Source organism: Phallusia mammillata, chromosome 8, assembly GCF_965637545.1.
Source record: "Phallusia mammillata chromosome 8, kaPhaMamm4.hap1.1, whole genome shotgun sequence".
Taxonomy (NCBI): Eukaryota; Metazoa; Chordata; class Ascidiacea; order Phlebobranchia; family Ascidiidae; genus Phallusia; species Phallusia mammillata.
This window is the reverse complement of record NC_137259.1, coordinates 19,667,026-19,684,464: the sequence shown is the minus strand read 5'-3', so window position 1 is coordinate 19,684,464 and position 17,439 is coordinate 19,667,026. Positions and strand designations below refer to the sequence as shown.

Genomic DNA, 17,439 nt, shown 5'->3' with positions numbered 1-17,439 from the left:
AGGATGGTTAACCAAGCGCATTAAAATAAATGTCAGAAAAGTGGTCAGTATGACGGTTAAGTGAATAATAATCATCTACATGTGATACATGTAAATGTCAGCAAACTGGTCAGGTGTGATTAAGTTAACATGTTGGGATTATTTTGACATCCGTTATTTTAGGCAGGTCGTTGGTTTAGTTATAGTTCAGTAAAACACTTCAGGTCTTCATTATTACGCGATTTAAGTTAAAATAAAATTTAGTTTGACGTAGTGCAGTTAATAATTGCGAGAGTAATATATAGGATCGAATATTGCGAGTTTTTAAGTTGGATTAAACGTTCGTTATTGTTCAACGTTAAGCTAGAGGTTTGGTAAACTAACCGAGTAAAACCGCCATCATTTCACAAAATATGAACGGAATAAAATTTATATAAAGCGTGGGATTATTAAACATTCATTTAAACAGTTACCTCGTTCCTTTCATAATTTTGTTGTGTCGCTGGTTGGCCAAGTCATCTTACTTTCAGGAATCCAACCGCTCCATGGATCCGATCATCGTCGCTTCTTATCCCGTCGTCTCCACTCTGCTGAAGACAAATCAACAATGCTTAAAGACACTATATTAACTGTGATATAAAGTGACATAACCTTGCGTAGTTGCTAAAACGTTATTTAAACAACTAATAACAGTTACCTCGTTCCTGTCATGATATTGTTGTGTCGCTGGTTCACTTTCAGGAATCCGCTCAACCGCTCCATGGATCCGATCATCGTCGCTTTCTTTTCCCGTCGTCTTCACTCAGCTGCAGACAAATCAACGATGCTTATACACACATCGTGCAACAAACATGGAGAATGTCATACGGGTTTTGAAGTCGTACTGCTTCGCCGAGGATGACGTCATCACTGGCGCTCCGTCGTGTGACGTCATCCAATAGTGACCGCGTTCTGGTTCTCACTGGTGCTTCGGTTCCATTGGATCATGTTGCAATTCCCATTAGATGACATCATCAATGGTTGCGTCACATGCGTGAAAACAAAATACAACTTATTGCTAAATATTTCGATATTTTTTTTTGCGATACAAACAAACAAACAAATAGTTTATGCGCGTAAAAACCCAGAACCTTGTTTAGTAAAATCCGCAAAAACAATATAGAGAGTCTGGCCAAACCCTCTATATTGTATAGTGCGGCGAAAAAAATACAATAGAAATAAAAAGAATAAAAGAGAAGTGAAGTAAAGTAAATAAAAATAGCAAAACAAGGTTCTGGGTTGGTCCCTAAACTTTAAACCGTGTTTTTACAACAACAAAATCCAGCAACAACGACGAACCTGTAGCTTGGCTTCCTCCATCCGCTTCCAGCAACACGTGCTTTTAACGCCGCAAATCAACTGTTTGCCTTTTATATCAACCTCAGCGCCCCTGCAAGTCAGCTTTGGAGTCCCCAATTCTGCGCGCAAATTGCCTGTGGAGTGTTCGGGCCTTGATTGCTTGATGAAAAAGTTACGTGTTTTGACCGACCAATCATCGCCTCGGAAAAAGATCCTACAAACACCTGTAGTCCCAATCTTTCTGCCTGTGGAGTTTTCGGGCAACGATTACTTAATCACTTTACCGCGCGTTTTGACCGAACATTCGCCCCCTCAGGGACGAAACAACTCTTGGTTTACAAACAGTGGAAAGAAGTGACAACAGAATCAAACACTGACTTGTGTCAGGCGATATCACATAAACATAATTAGGACGGACTTGATTAAAATAAACATGTAACAGTCAGACACCGCATCAATACATTCAGGTCGTTCTTGTTGTGTTCCATCGGAAAAAAATCGACTTAAAACCGTTATTAGGTTAAATCCAATTAGCTGGGCAGGGTGGAACACAGGAATAGAATACATGAGAAACTTTGGCCCGCGACCTCATTTTTGTTAAGAAGCCCTCGAACTATAAGCATTAAACATTTAATTTTCAGTTACTACGTCACCTTCACCAAATCTTCACACCTTGGCTCAAAGTGTAGAGAAACACCTTTACACAGGTGACCCACTGATAAGGAGAGAGACTACATAGATTCACGGAACATTGTCACTAGCAGCAATTTGCATGAACAATCTCGTCGTTTTCAACCATCCATGGTTATAAACTTTCCCAAATAAGTCTTCAAAATAATATTCCAAGCTTTTATACGACCCTCCTTCCCTTCGCACCACCGATATTGGCGTCCTTTCATAATCCACGGTTACTTGTGATGAAGACATATTCAAGTCGTAGAAATTTATCCATTGCAAATATAAAAGCAACAACAGTTTCAACTGGCTGCCTAACTATCGTTCGCATTGTTATGTCATTTAAAACTGCGTCTTCTTGTTTACAACCTTTTTGCGAAACCTACTACTCAGCTCGGAAACAAAGTGTCAAATATATTTGCAACATGTCACCATGAACAATACAAACACGTCTGCAAAGACGAAGTAGGTTATATAGAAACAGTGGATGGAAATTTATTAAGTCTCCCAAAACCGGTTTCACGAAAAACGAAACATGTTACTTATACATGGTCAGCATGAAGCGGGTTTGCAAGCGATCTTCGTACAATCAAGCGTGCTGATGTTTTGAAATACACGAGAAAATATATTGTAGCTGGGTTGGTTATGGATGACTGCACAAAGCTTGTTTAAAACCCGCTTTAACACAACACTGCATCAAACTGCGAAATAATTTTATGAACTTATACACGAAGGCACTGGGAGGCAGAAAATCCAGATTTATAAATATGGCAAAATCCTGAAAAGGAAACATACCGACACTAGATGGAGCACTTTATAAGTTGACTGGATGAGAGGTGTGTAAATATTTTATTTGGCAACAAAAGTAACTTTTCCTTTAATAATTTTGACTTTTCTAAGTAGTGTTGTTTTGATATTTTGGATTTGACCCAAATCCGGGTTCCAGAAAATTTCTTCTTTTACAAATAAATCATCACCATTGGTGTTAATATTTCAAAATGTGAAACTTTTAGACAGGGTTCAATTTTTTCCCCAGACACATTTTGTCGAAATTGATTTTGGTCAATACTAAGTTGAATTTACCAACACTTCTTGTGAATAACTCAAGCGATTTTCCCAACTAATAACAAACTAAAGTTTTGGAATTCAGTATGCAACAAAACAGAATTTGCGATTATTTAGATCGTCCAATCACAGGAAAGTGTTTGTGCAAACTTCTTTTGTGACATCACACAGTGCCGCACGACAATATTTTTCCACTATCAACCTGGGTATGGACGATATCAACCAAGCGATCAGAGTATTCTCGTAACAGGGAAACCACCGGTGAAATGTCACTGAGATTGTCCATTGAAATATGATTTGAATCTGTGACAATGTTGAGGTCAGTAATGTTTTAACCAACTTTTTAACACCGCGGTCATTACGATTCCCATAAAATTCCTACATATAACATCAAAATATTGCAATAATTAAATTTATATGCACCAGAGCAGTGTTGGTAAGTGATGCCAAAATTACCACAAATCACTGATGATGGCATGAGCATTTGCAGAAATGTTTAAACAATAAAGCATGTCGCTGTTTTACGTTTATTTGGGCTGTTATTTTCCTCATTAAACTTCTAACCAGAACTGGGTATAGTGGACCATAACACATTTTAAATTTTTGGTTTTCCCTGAATAAACCAACAAAATATGGCCTTCTTCAAAAGGTAAACAACATTGAAATATTTTAATTATTCAACTAATACTGACAGGAGACCACATATTTTTATGACCACCAAGAAACACATTTCTAGACCTTAAAACTAACAAAACATGGACTTTAGGAAAGTGAAAAATAATTTGTCCGTTTGGTATCTTAATATGAATTGAGTTTATTTTTTTAACTTTTTAGTGTTGTTTCAAAGTTTTCAGTCTGTCACATATTTGTAAAGTTAAATCCCCACATCCCACCTTTTCTTTGTGTAATTTATCCCCCTATTTCCCAAGTTCAGGCAAAGCTTTGTTGCTTAATTACACTGACTCATCGTTGGACAAAAGCTTAGTCACCCACTTTGGCAACAATGACTCATCAGTATTTTGTTGCTCAGCATCTGAAAAAGCAATTGTAATTAAATTCGCATAATGAAGTTTGTACTAATGTGTGGAATAAGAAAAACAATAAAGGAATCATAATAAAATGCATGAAAAGTGTATTTCGAATGTCAATAAATATGGTAATAGTAACATATGAAACCAGGCAAACCAGGCATTCTGTTTAAATCAAAGAACAAAAATCAAGTATATAAACACCTCAACTAATGGACAAATGATTTGGAAACTGCAGCAACAGACATTACCTGGATTGTTGTGAAAGGTCAAAGTTGAAGGGTCGTGAAACTCATCACTGAACGGGATGTCAACAGTACCAGGATACGGGGAATCATCGATTATTTCCACTGTGAATTCGTCGTTTGTAGCAAAATACGAGGTTATATTCAAATCTGGACTTCCAGGTGTGGAAGTAGCACCTTTCTGTGTTTGTTTGAGCTCTTCTGCCACCCGATGGCTGATTGTCCAGACAAATATACAACTGTCGGCAGAGGCTGAGATTAAGTGAGAGTTACTGTCGAATGTGAGGGAAACTGCTACCTTTGAATGCCCGCTGATCATGCAAACACAATCTCCTGCAAAACAAACAAAAGATTCTTGTCAAAAATTTTAATTGGAAAAACAATTGCAAATACATTAAAGCAATTTAAAAACTGATGCAGAAAAAATGCAAACTTGTAAAAGGCCAGTATGTGAAATTCCTACCATCAGTAAATTTGCTAGACACACAATTAGTCATTTGACATGAATCAAACATCAAGTTTAAAGAGCTCTTCTGGCAAATGTGAAACTTGATACTATGCCTGGCAGCAATAGCTTATATAATGAATCAAACATGTTTGATTAATTTAAGTGGAAATGCTTATTAATATTGTATACCTGCAAAATGCTTTTCAATTTTCTCAACAAAATGAACACCAAAACTGACCTGTGCTGTACGCTAGGACATAGATGTTTTTGTCAACACACGAGGTTGCAACAAGCGTTTTGCACCAAAGATGTCATATTCGGTTAAATTGCAGCTGCACGCAACAAGCACTGAATCATTGATGAATAAAATCCACAGTTAGAATGGCTGGGTTTTAAATTTTGTGGGTTTACTGTTTACTCACTCAACAATGGCCATATCAGCCATCAAGTGTTTTTCAACATAATGTTGCTCTCGACTGATGTCAGTTTTGCCAGAATTGTTGATAACTGCAGAGAAGTAGAGAGACTTGTCTGTTCTACAGCTCATTAGTCGAAACAAGATTAAACAATTATGCTCTCTGTTAAACAACATAATGAGACAAAAACACAAAAATCACAAAAGTGGTACAAAAACAAATGAAGCTGAAAACTGGACAGTTTCACTGTGACTGATATATATACATATATATATAATTAAGAAAGCTTAGGCAAAGTAAAAAACAATGTACAAAGGAAGGTTCGGAAAAAAGTCAGATTTTCAAATGTTACATATTTGGTTCCAACAAAGGCAAATCATTTAAATATGTGTGTTTCATTTGCCAAATTTATCCTTGTTAACTTGTATGATTTAAATTCCAGCATTTATTATAGTTCGTGTAAATGATACTAGTGCATTGAATTTACATTTTGTGTCAACTGGATCAACATAGCCACACCAGTGACAGTTTACCTCGGGAAACATTGTTGTCCAGATCACAATACAAAATTGTATAAGACTTGGATTACATATTCTAGAATCAAAACAACTATTCTAGAATACCAAGATATTCTACTTTCAACTACATAACAGTTTACCTCGTGATCTCGGTTTGCAAACTTTACAGCAGTGACGGCAGCAGAATGATCAGCAATCGTGTTGGACGGAGTATAATCATTGGTAAACATGTAAACACATCGATCTCTACTGGCACTTGCAAGCATCAAACCACAATGTGAGTAATCCATGCCTAATATATCCCCGTCGTGCGACGAAATAAATGATATCCTCTTAAACGTCATAAGGTCGTACACACTAAAAACAAGTGATTGGTTGTCATAAAAAACACAAACTACTTAGTCTTAAGGATTACAAAAGAACAAATCAAAAATAACAACTTAAAACCAAATTCCAAATTTACTGTGGCTTGGAAAAACAAGCTAAAATAGGTGCAGTCTAGAAACCAGCGATGAAACTACTGATGCATATTTATAACTCCCACTCCTGTAGCCAACCGACATGTGTTTGCCGTCATTATGAACGGAGGTACAACGTGCTTCAACCAATGTTCAGTGTCTGCGGAGCGTTTCTCCATGCTTTCCAATGTAATTGTGTGTTTCAGAACCTACAAATATTTAATAACTAACTTATTGATCGTTCAATACATATATCCTACACACAGCCACAATATATAATGTTCTTATTGTTTGTCCAATACATTTATCCTACAAACAGCCACAATATATAAGGTTCTTACACATGTTTAGTCTTCGATTTTCCAAATCCTGACTCTGCCGTCATTTGAACACGAAAACAAACAAACTGCTGACTCAGCATAATCAGGAAGAGTCTGCAAAAAAACACCATAAAGAAGAAACTATTATTACATGTAAACAGGGTTTTGTGCCCTAGTGATTTAAATCAGTGGCAAAAACAAAACAAAAATAAGAATTTGACTAAATAAATTAAATCAGAAGGACTTTGCTTGTTTCAGTTTACATTAAATTCCACTGTTATAATATATTAGCATAAGCTAATATACTTTTTGTTATTAACTAGAAGGGTGGCTTAGCACATATTGCCCTTGCACATACACTATAGCATATTTTGAAACATTAATATATTTCCTACACTTATTTATATTGGGTCCATGGGCGGATCTAGACGGGGGTGTTTGGTGTTTTGACACCCCCCTCAGAAAATTGGAGAAATTTGCACGACTCCCATTTTGAAAAAGTTGTGCGTAGATATAGGCCAAGGGTTCCGTTTACCGTTGCGTTATTACAGGGAGTCGTTGTCTCAAAGCTATGCGCCTTCATCGTTTGGTATTGGCTTATCTATTAGTCCATTGTGACGTAACAAGGGTTAAAATACTTTATTGCGTTGACAATACAAAAGTGATTATCCGCCAAGGACGCTGAAGTCAAAAGTGCTGACTGCACTAAATTTAATGTATTAAACCGTTTTCGCATTTAAAAAATGTTAAATCCGCCTTAACTGGTTTATACGTTTGATGCTATATGGTTTATGACCTACCAAACACGTAATTGTTTGTCACAAATATTTGATCGATGTAAATCGAACCATGTTGTTAAGGTACACGTAATTGGTAACTGGACAATACTTGGCATTTTTTATGCCTTGCATAGTAACTTTATTGTATTTGTAACGTTGCACAACTTAAACGGTCAAATATCGCTTCAAAAAGGCGTTCAACCTTTTAAAGCAGTGGTTCTCAAACTTTTTTTGACGCGACGCCCTTTGAAAAGTTGAAACGACGCACCAGGGCGTCGCGACGCACAGTTTGAGAACTACTTTTTTAAAGGTTATTTTTAAAGCACGTCTTGTATTTTGATTACGTGGCCGTCACGTTTATCTTGCAACCGCAGATTGTTGAGTAAGCAAGAGAGTAGAGCCGTAAATGGAAATTTTAACTATTTCTAATAACAGATACCGTTCGATTTGCGGAATGCCAAAGTTGCGCGTTAGGTGGAGGTCTTGTACTTTCGGGTCTGGGCCTGCTTGCAATTCTGGACAAAGCACAGTGCCGCTTAATGCGTCGTTATAAACAATGCAACATCACAAGCTTTGTGCGGCCATGATAGTAAAACAGTTTTTCCCAACCCCAAATTTCTGTTATGCATGAGCACTGCGTATTTACAAAATGATACCTTGCGACCGCAGCTTTTTTGGTGCGTGAGTGACGTCAAGCTTATGACGTTTTTCAGAAAGGGGAATACCCAAATCATATTGTATAACGTCAGTATCGCGTCAGGGAATTTCCCAAATAATTGTTGGACAGCCCCCTTAATTTTTTTCTAGATCCGCCCCTGATTGGGTCCCATATTAGCCATCGTCTTTTGTAACCTTGGTTGTTTCTGCAAGCAAAAACTCATGGGTCCCCACACATGCAAAGTTGTAGATAATAGGGATGTGCCAAAATTGCAAGTGTTCTGTTTGGTCGAGCACCGAGCATCTCACGTTAATGCTCGGTGCTCGGCCGAGCACGCTCGGTGCATTATGACGTCACAAAAAATCCCCTTTCTACGTTTTAGCTCTACAAGGCCTCTTACGTCACCAGCGGTGTATTAAGCTGTTACAGGCCTCAGAAGTAGACGTTTTTCCACAATCTAATACATTTGAAAATCATTTGTTTTTGTTCATAGACACCCTTTCGAACACTAGTTACTTATGTTAGCAAGGCATGGATATGCAAATTTAATGCTCGGGTCAGTTTGTGCAACTACTCGGCCGAGCACCGAGCATCAAAAACAGCGATGCTCGGTACCGAGTACTCGGGTTCTGGCTCGGCTCGGCGCATCCCTAGTAGATAATGCATTTCAATAGATAACAATGAGTAAGTAGGATAACTAATTGAGGTTCAACACACACAAACTTAAAAGTAGGAAACCACAATGACTCAATCAATAGTACTGTAAAATTTCAATCCAATTTGCCAACGTTTAAGATTTCAACCACTAGAGGTGTTTTGAGCAACAACCGTTAATGTTTCTGACGTCAAAGGGCTGTTAACAACCCCCGAACTGCAATGGCGCAATAACGATAATCGGCATACTTTACAAGCTATCCAAATTTTAGCCAATTCTGACATTGTTAACAAACTCACCCCTTTCAGGGGGCTAGCGGGGTAAATACTAGGGCTATCCGGACGAACAAAGTGGGATGCACATCTACATAACTATATCTACCATCTGTATAAGTTTCAGCCACATCCATCAAGCATTTGATGGCAAAACGAGTCTGACAAACTTCGGGGGAAAAAACATTTTAGGGGGCTAGCGGGGTAAATACTGGGGTTATCAACAAAAACAAAGTGGGATGAACATCTACATAACTACATCTACCATCTGTGTAAATTTCAGCCGAATCCGTCAAACATTTGATAGAAAAACGAGTCGGACAAACTTCGGGGGAAAATACCCATTTTAGGGTGCTAGCGGGGTAAATACTGGGGTTATCAACAAAAACAAAGTGGGATGCACATCTACATAACTACATCTACCATCTGTGTAAATTTCATCCCAATCCATCAAGGATTTGATGGAAAAACGAGTCGGACAAACTTTGGGGAGAAGAAAAATGAAAGAAAAAAAAGGAAAAAAACAAAAACATTTTGAGTAAAATCAATATGTGTCCCCTTCAGGGAAGGGGACCCATAATTATATTATGATCTCCATGGATGTGAGGGGTAAAGAAACTGACGATGCTTTTTTGAGCACATTCAACATTTAAAAAAAAAATGACTAAAAAATGATCAGTCGCTGTTTTTCAGTATTTTGGATATCCAGGAGCAGTGTGTCCCAATTAATAAGATTTATTGTTTACAATTGTCTTTTGTGATGAAATTTTTTTAGTGATGTAACTTCAATATATGTATGTTGTAAAGACAAACCTTGATATCCCAGACACACGAGCTATGGAACCTGGAAACTGAAGTGACATTTGGTTTTTCAAAATCCATCACATCAGTTACAACAAGTGAGTGATCAGAAAATACAAGATGCAGCCACATGTTGTAGACATCTACTGACGTCGCAAGCACTTCATAACCTCTGCAAAAATCCAATTGTTAGTTCAAAATAATTAATGTAAAAATATATTAAACAATATGCATGGATCTGTTCATAAATTTAGTCATAAAAATAACAGCTCAAATAGACGTAAATGCAACATGGTTTATTATTTTATAACTGCTTCTGCAAATGCTCATGCCAACATCAGTGATATTGAGGCAAGTTGCTTTTTATGTTTATTTGGGCCGATATTTTTCTTATTAATAATGTAAAAATTTTGAAACTAACTTTTACCAAAATATGGCTTCTGATCATGCAGCAAAAGCACTGTATGTTGTAGCCTAAAGGAGTTTTTTGCATTGACACAAGCTAAAACATACAAAATAGGATCGACTAAAATAAGACATTTCATTTACTGGAAGCAAGCCTTCTACAAAACACACCTTCTATTAAAACTATTTCAGCAACCTTACTGTCTGAGGCGATGCAATGTCAAATATTTTCAAGCAGGCAGGTTTGTGAAATCAAGGGACACACAAATGAACATATACAGCAACTAGACTACAAATACAAAGTTGATTTAACCAATGGACTTAAACAAATGGTGCTGAATATTGCATATAAAACGTAAACGAAATGAGATAAAATTAAACGGTTTTCACAAGCCAATTCGGAATTGCAGTCAGACATAGCTTGCAAAGTTTCAATTCGTTCATGTAAGCAAAACGGAAATGACAAGCGAACTTCATTTTTTTTTCGAGGGCACGACTATTAACGCGATTAAATCAGGTTGTTCTTAATATACCTTATTGGATATAAAACGTAAACGAAATGAGATAAAATTAAACGGTTTTCACAAGCCAATTCGGAATTGCAGTCAGACATAGCTTGCAAAGTTTCAATTCGTTCATGTAAGCAAAACGGAAATGACAAGCGAACTTCATTTTTTTTTCGAGGGCACGACTATTAACGCGATTAAATCAGGTCGTTCTTAATATACCTTATTGGCTATAAAACGTAAACGAAATGAGATAAAATTAAACGGTTTTCACGAGCCAATTCGGAATTGCAGTCAGACATAGCTTGCAAAGTTTCAATTCGTTCATGTAAGCAAAACGGAAATGACAAGCGAACTTCATTTTTTTAGAGGGCACGACTATTAACGCGATTAAATCAGGTCGTTCTTAATATACCTTATTGGATATAAAACGTAAACGAAATGAGATAAAATTAAACGGTTTTCACGAGCCAATTCGGAATTGCAGTCAGACATAGCTTGCAAAGTTTCAATTCGTTCATGTAAGCAAAACGGAAATGACAAGCGAACTTCATACTGTTTTTCGAGAGCAAGACTATTAACGCGATTAAATCAGGTCGTTCTTAATATGCCTTATTGGCTAGGGATAGGTCGAGCTAAGCCAGAACCCGAGTACTCGGTACCGAGCATCGCTGTTTTTGATGCTCGGTGCTCGGTCGAGCAGTTGCACAAACTGACCCGAGCATGAAATTTGCATATTTATGCCCTGTATACAAAACTAGTGTTCGAAAGGGTATCCAAGAACAGGCTGTGGGATTTGTTTGTGAGCAACACATAAACACTGGACTATAAAATGAAGGCAAACAAAAAATGTTTAGATTAACACATGTTTGATCATGTGACCAAGCAAACCTGTTAAAAACAGAAAAGTTTAACATCTCAAAGGAATACATTGGGGCATTAAACAACAGTAAATAAAAGCTACCTATGCTTTGAGCAGATAGTACACCATCTACACCAGCGGTATTTAACCTAGTTGGACAACACATGATTGCTTATAGCAGGTGAAACATGTCAGTTGTGATGTAACAGGATACTTTGTGTATGTAAACGAATGGACCAGCAGGTTTAGACCTGTTCTCTTGTTATCGAAACTGAGAATTTATTCTAGTGATCGTGAAAGTAATATAGACATTTTCAAAAAGTGGCCGCAGATTATATTTGGTTGATAAAATGGTTGTGATATGAAAAAGGTTGAAAACCAATGGTCTACATCAATGCATGTACTACAGCAAATTTGACACAATTGGGTTGTGAAGTGCTATTCGGCGACTAACAACGAAAGCAGCAGCTAATTTCAGCCAAGAGTCTTACCTTTTGAATGATGTATGTTGGTACAGAGCTTCGACTGACATAGGAAAATCGCTTCACAAGCCTGTCAGCTCCATCTTGGCACAATGGTGCATTACTGATGGGGTATTTTACAACACAGAAGTAAAATAATCCAATCTTTTCTATATCAGGTTTGCATAAAAGACTCATGATGGATGTCACTCGCAATCTAGATGACTACATGTTGGATCATGTGACCAAACAAACCTGTTCAACGCAGAAAAGTTTAACACCTCAAAGGAATATACTTGGGCATCAAACAACAGCTACCACTATGTGTTGCGACCTAAGCGGGTTTGCCATTTTAGTGGGGGTCACGAATGCTTTGCCAAAAAAAGAAGTTTAAGATCAAATCATAGCATCAATCCTATATTTGTTTTCTGCACTCTACAGCAGAAGATGACAATATGTCAGGCACAACCTATTGCCAGGCTGTGGGATTTGTTTGGAGACAACACGTAAACAATACACTACAAAAAACTATATAAGTGTCATTTTGTAGCATTTACCTTGGATAGCTGTAATTATATAAGTGTCATTTTGTAGCATTTACCTTGGATAGCTGTAATTATATAAGTGTCATTTTGTAGCATTTACCTTGGATAGCTGTAATTATATAAGTATCATTTTGTAGCATTTACCTTGGATAGCTGTAATTATATAAGTATCATTTTGTAGCATTTACCTTGGATAGCTGTAATTATATAAGTGTCATTTTGTAGCATTTACCTTGGATATCTGTAATTATATAAGTATCATTTTGTAGCATTTACCTTGGATAGCTGTAATTATATAAGTGTCATTTTGTAGCATTTACCTTGGATAGCTGTAATTATATAAGTGTCATTTTGTAGCATTTACCTTGGATAGCTGTAATTATATAAGTATCATTTTGTAGCATTTACCTTGGATAGCTGTAATTATATAAGTGTCATTTTGTAGCATTTACCTTGGATAGCTGTAATTATATAAGTGTCATTTTGTAGCATTTACCTTGGATAGCTGTAATTATATAAGTATCATTTTGTAGCATTTACCTTGGATAGCTGTAATTACATAAGTGTCATTTTGTAGCATTTACCTTGGATAGCTGTAATTATATAAGTGTCATTTTGTAGCATTTACCTTGGATAGCTGTAATTATATAAGTGTCATTTTGCAGCATTTACCTAGGATAGCTGTTCGAAATTGCAAGGACAGCATTTTTGTGTGCATACACTGGTGGATACTTCTGATCATGCAACAAAAGCACTGTATGTTGTAGCATAAAGGAGTCTATTGCAATGATTCCTTCCACCTCCTGCATCACCACCCATCCCGCTAAGACAACAGTTCACATGGAAAGCGAATTGAACTTATATGGTCACCTGCAACATATACGAAGAGCAGTAGACAAGCAAACAAAAAAATGTTTAGCGCGAAAATGTGGCATGGTACTATTCGCTAAAGATCCACCAAGGACCCTCTCAAATATTTGAGGTCACTGGTTGAAGAACCTACATGTGCCAAGAAACACTCAACTAGTGATTCATACCATGAATAAATTAATCTGCCTTACAATGCTCGGTATGTACCTATATTGCACAATCAAAAATGATACAAGACTTAGAATTGATACTCTAGATTCCAAACTACTATTCTAGAATACCTAGTTATTCTTTACTTTAAACTACATGACAGTTTACCTCCAGAAACATTTTTGTTCAGATCACAATATAAAATGATGTAAGACTTGGATTTGATATTCTAGATTCAAAAGAACTATTCTAGAATACCTAGTTATCCTAGTTTCAACATCGCTACATGACAGTTTACCTCAGGAAACATTGTTGTCCAAATTAAATATTGCACAATCAAAAATAATATGCGACTTGGATTTGATATTCTAGATTTGAAACAACTCTTGTAGAGCAGTGGTTCTCAACCGCCGGTCCACCAAATGTATTACAATTTTATATCTCAATTGCAAAATGCAAGATGTTAAAGGCATAGAAATCGTGTGGAAATCAACGGTCTACTTGCACTTGCAGAAACTTCATTACAATCGCGTCTAACATGTATGATATATGAAGCAACTTCTCATTAAAATGAATTTTTCATACTTCTTTTGAATTGCATATTTTTGTCGTGATTGCATTTTGGGTTGATTTTGAAAGTCCAATGTTCCGCAAAATTTGTTTTGAAAGTTTACCGGTCCGCAAAGGTTGAGAACCACTGGTATAGAACACCCAGTTATTCTACTTTCAACTTCATAACAGTTTACCTCATGATCCCGGTTAGCAAACTTCACAGCAGTGATGGCAGCAGAAGGGTCAGCGATTGTGTTGGACGGAGTATAATCATCGGTAAACATGTGAACACACCGGTCTCTGCGCGCGCTTGCATCGTGCCACAGTGAGAATGATCCATGCCTAATGTATCCCCGTCTTTGGTTGAAATAAACGATATCCTCTTAAATGTTGTAAGGTCATAAACACTGAAAACAAATGAATGCTTGTCATAAAAAACACAAAAAACTACCTGGTCTTAAGAGTTAACAAACTAAAATGGGTGCAGGCTAGATACCACCTCTGAAATTACTGATGCATAATTACAATAAAAGTTATTAAATTGCAGAAGAAAATGGGTATAACCAAGAACACAGAAATTCATTTACTGATGTAAGTGATAAAGAGTGTTTAAATTGCAAGTAGAGTTCCCTTTTAATTGTAAAGTGCCCAGGCAAAATAATGACTACAAATTGCATTATGAAACCAAGCGAGTTGAATACATACTGGATACTCCCACTCCTGTCACCAACCACCATGTGTTTGCCGTCATTTCAAACGGAGATACAACTTGCTTCAATCGATGTTTCAGTGTCCGTGGAGAGTTTATCTATATTTTCCAATGTAATTGTGTGTTTCAGAACCTACAAATATTTAATAATTAACTTATTGTTGGTTCAATACATATATCCTACAAACAGCCATAACATATAATGTTCTTATTGTTCGTCCAATACATTTATCCTACAAACAGCCACAATATATATATATATATATAAGGTTCTTATTGTTTGTCCAATACATTTATCCTACAAACAGCCACAATATATACGGTTCGTACACATGTTTGGTCTTCGATTTTCCAAATCATGACTCTGCCATCATTTGAACAAGGCACAAAACAATCGGACAGTGAAACTGCTGACTCAGCACAATCAGGAAGAGTCTGCAAAAAAACACCATAAGGAAGAAACTATTATTACATGTAAACAGGGTTTTGTGCCCCAGTGATTTAAATCAGTGGCAAAAACAAAACAAAAACAAGAATTTGACTAAATAAATTAAATCAGAAGGACTTTGCTTGTTTCAGTTTACATTAAATTCCATTGTTATAATTAGTGTGGAGCAGACAATTTACACTAATGAGACATGATTACAGCAGCAGACGTTACAACATTTCATTCATTTTCAGCCACTACTGATGATATTTGAATAGTTATAGTGTGTCTATTGACATAAGCTTATATACTTTTTGTTATGAATTATGTTATGATCTCCATGGATGTGAGGGGTACAGAAACTGACGATGCCTTTTTTGCGCACATTCAACATTTCAAAAAAAAACGACTAAAAAATGATCAGTTGCTGTTTTTCAGTATTTTGGATATCCAAGAGCAGTGTGTCCCAATTAATAAGATTTAATGTTTACAATTGTCTTTTGTGATGAAATATATTTGTTTTAGTGATGTTGTAAAGACAAACCTTGATATCTCAGACAAACCTTGATATCCCAGACACACGAGTTATTGAACCAGGAAACTGAAGTGACATTTGGTTTTTCAAAATCCATCACATCAGTTATAACAAGTGAGTGATCAGAAAATACAAGATGCAGCCACATGTTGTAGACATCTACTGACGTCGCAAGCACTTCATAACCTCTGCAAAAATCCAATTGTTCGCTCAAAATAATTAATGCAAAAATATATTAAACAATATGCATGGATCTGTCAAAATTTAGTCATAAAAATAACAGCTCAAATAGATGTAAATGCAACATGGTTTATTATTTTATAACTACTTCTGCAAATGCTCATGCCAACATCATATTGAGGCAAGTTGCTTTTTATGTCTAATTGGGCCCTTAATTTTCTCACTAAAGATGTAAAAATTTTGAAACTAGCTTTTACCAAAATATGACTTCTGATCATGCAGAAAAAGCACTGTATGTTGTAGCCTAAAGGAGTTTATTGCAATGATTACTTCCACCTGCTGCTAACAGCTAAAGAAGCAGAAAACTACAACACACAGACCTACCTTTCAGATGTTGAATGTTGTTCCAAAGTCTTCGCTAAAGGACGAAAAAACTGCCTCAGCCGTTCAAGCCCAATAGCTCCATCTTGGCATGACAGTGATATGAGGTAGGTGACAGGCAAAAGAAAAATAGCACCCAGTCTTGTCATAATTTGGGCTGGAGTAGAAGACATGTTTTGGATTTCATTCTCTCCGTTGCACTTTAGAAATTTGGATTGCGTTTATTATTAATCCTCTAGAAATCTAACAAAACATAAGGTACACGGTAAATTCGTAAATAAAATCGTTTAAGGCGGAAAACCTTCTTACTAAACTGTAAAACAGGGTCATCGGCAACGACGTTTCCAACTTAAATTGAAACTCAAAACTTTCAGAATATTATTACCAAAACGTGTTACCAAACGATTTTGTCTTTAATTTTCATAATTTTGCGACAAAACGACCAAAACAGTCTCAACTTTTAAGATACACATTACACATTTTCGCCACGTCTGTTTACAAACAGCTGATTGATCGCTGATGACGCAAGGTTTATTTTCACAGCTGTTCAATAAATATGTTTCGCGCTCAATAATTTTCGGAAATAAATGCATATTAACGAACTTCTGAATTTGCAATTTCATCGAGGCGTAACAGTTTAACTTATAAATCACTTTTGCAGCAAAAAGACGCACTCTACTATCGTTCTTGGACCAATGAAACGTTACTTCTTCATTTGAGTTTGCATTCGGCAAAAGGTCATCACGCGATCAATTTTTTATGAAAAAGAATTTATTACCCATTCATTGGCACAAAACAAAACCGGACATAGCCAGCAATAGCTCAATTTCGGCACTGGAAACTTCTGGAAAAATGTTACGTCATAACTAGACACTGAAATCATATGTGCCAAACTCATGAATTATTACGTCACCTTAATTAGATTCAGAAAACTTTACCAATAAAGTTTTTGAACAACTGTGTTCAATTAAAACACCAAAAATTATTTTAACTCCAAAAGTGCAATGTTCTCCCAGAATTCATGCCGCAATCGATAACAAAGTCTTTTTTTATGTTATCACTTTTTATGTCATTGTCGTTAGCGCGTGACTAAATTTCCACAAAAAGCTTGTAAACAAACATTTTTGACAAATCTCAACGTTTACATGTGATTTTATGGATTCTTTTTATTCTATATTTAAATAAATCTCTGTCTTCCTTC

General features: G+C 36.3%; 1 protein-coding gene across 7 annotated transcripts; it reads right to left on the bottom strand.

The window, feature by feature from the left end:
• Positions 1 to 927: 927 nt before the first annotated feature.
• LOC145205468 (mitogen-activated protein kinase-binding protein 1-like) lies at positions 928 to 16,635 on the bottom strand. 7 transcript variants are annotated; one of them, XR_013853661.1, is made up of 8 exons: positions 16,242 to 16,635; positions 15,706 to 15,865; positions 15,046 to 15,150; positions 14,712 to 14,848; positions 14,201 to 14,413; positions 13,107 to 13,304; positions 11,920 to 12,144; positions 9,720 to 9,827 (listed from the first exon to the last, which is right to left on the bottom strand). XR_013853661.1 is itself a non-coding variant. In XM_080078198.1 (7 exons), exons 3-6 carry the CDS (start codon positions 9,715 to 9,717, stop codon positions 5,223 to 5,225), a joined length of 423 nt encoding a protein of 140 aa, XP_079934324.1. In that variant the 5' UTR covers positions 9,718 to 9,827; positions 11,920 to 12,144; positions 13,107 to 14,407; the 3' UTR covers positions 5,017 to 5,126; positions 5,201 to 5,222. The 7 variants fall into 7 exon arrangements, 4 of the variants coding, with proteins under 4 accessions (XP_079934326.1, XP_079934324.1, XP_079934327.1 ...); XM_080078198.1 differs by lacking the exons at positions 14,712 to 14,848; positions 15,046 to 15,150; positions 15,706 to 15,865; positions 16,242 to 16,635 and adding exons at positions 5,017 to 5,126; positions 5,201 to 5,285; positions 5,853 to 6,069; positions 6,512 to 6,604 and having other exon boundaries at positions 9,668 to 9,827; positions 13,107 to 14,407; XR_013853660.1 differs by having other exon boundaries at positions 13,107 to 14,413.
• Positions 16,636 to 17,439: the final 804 nt, after the last annotated feature.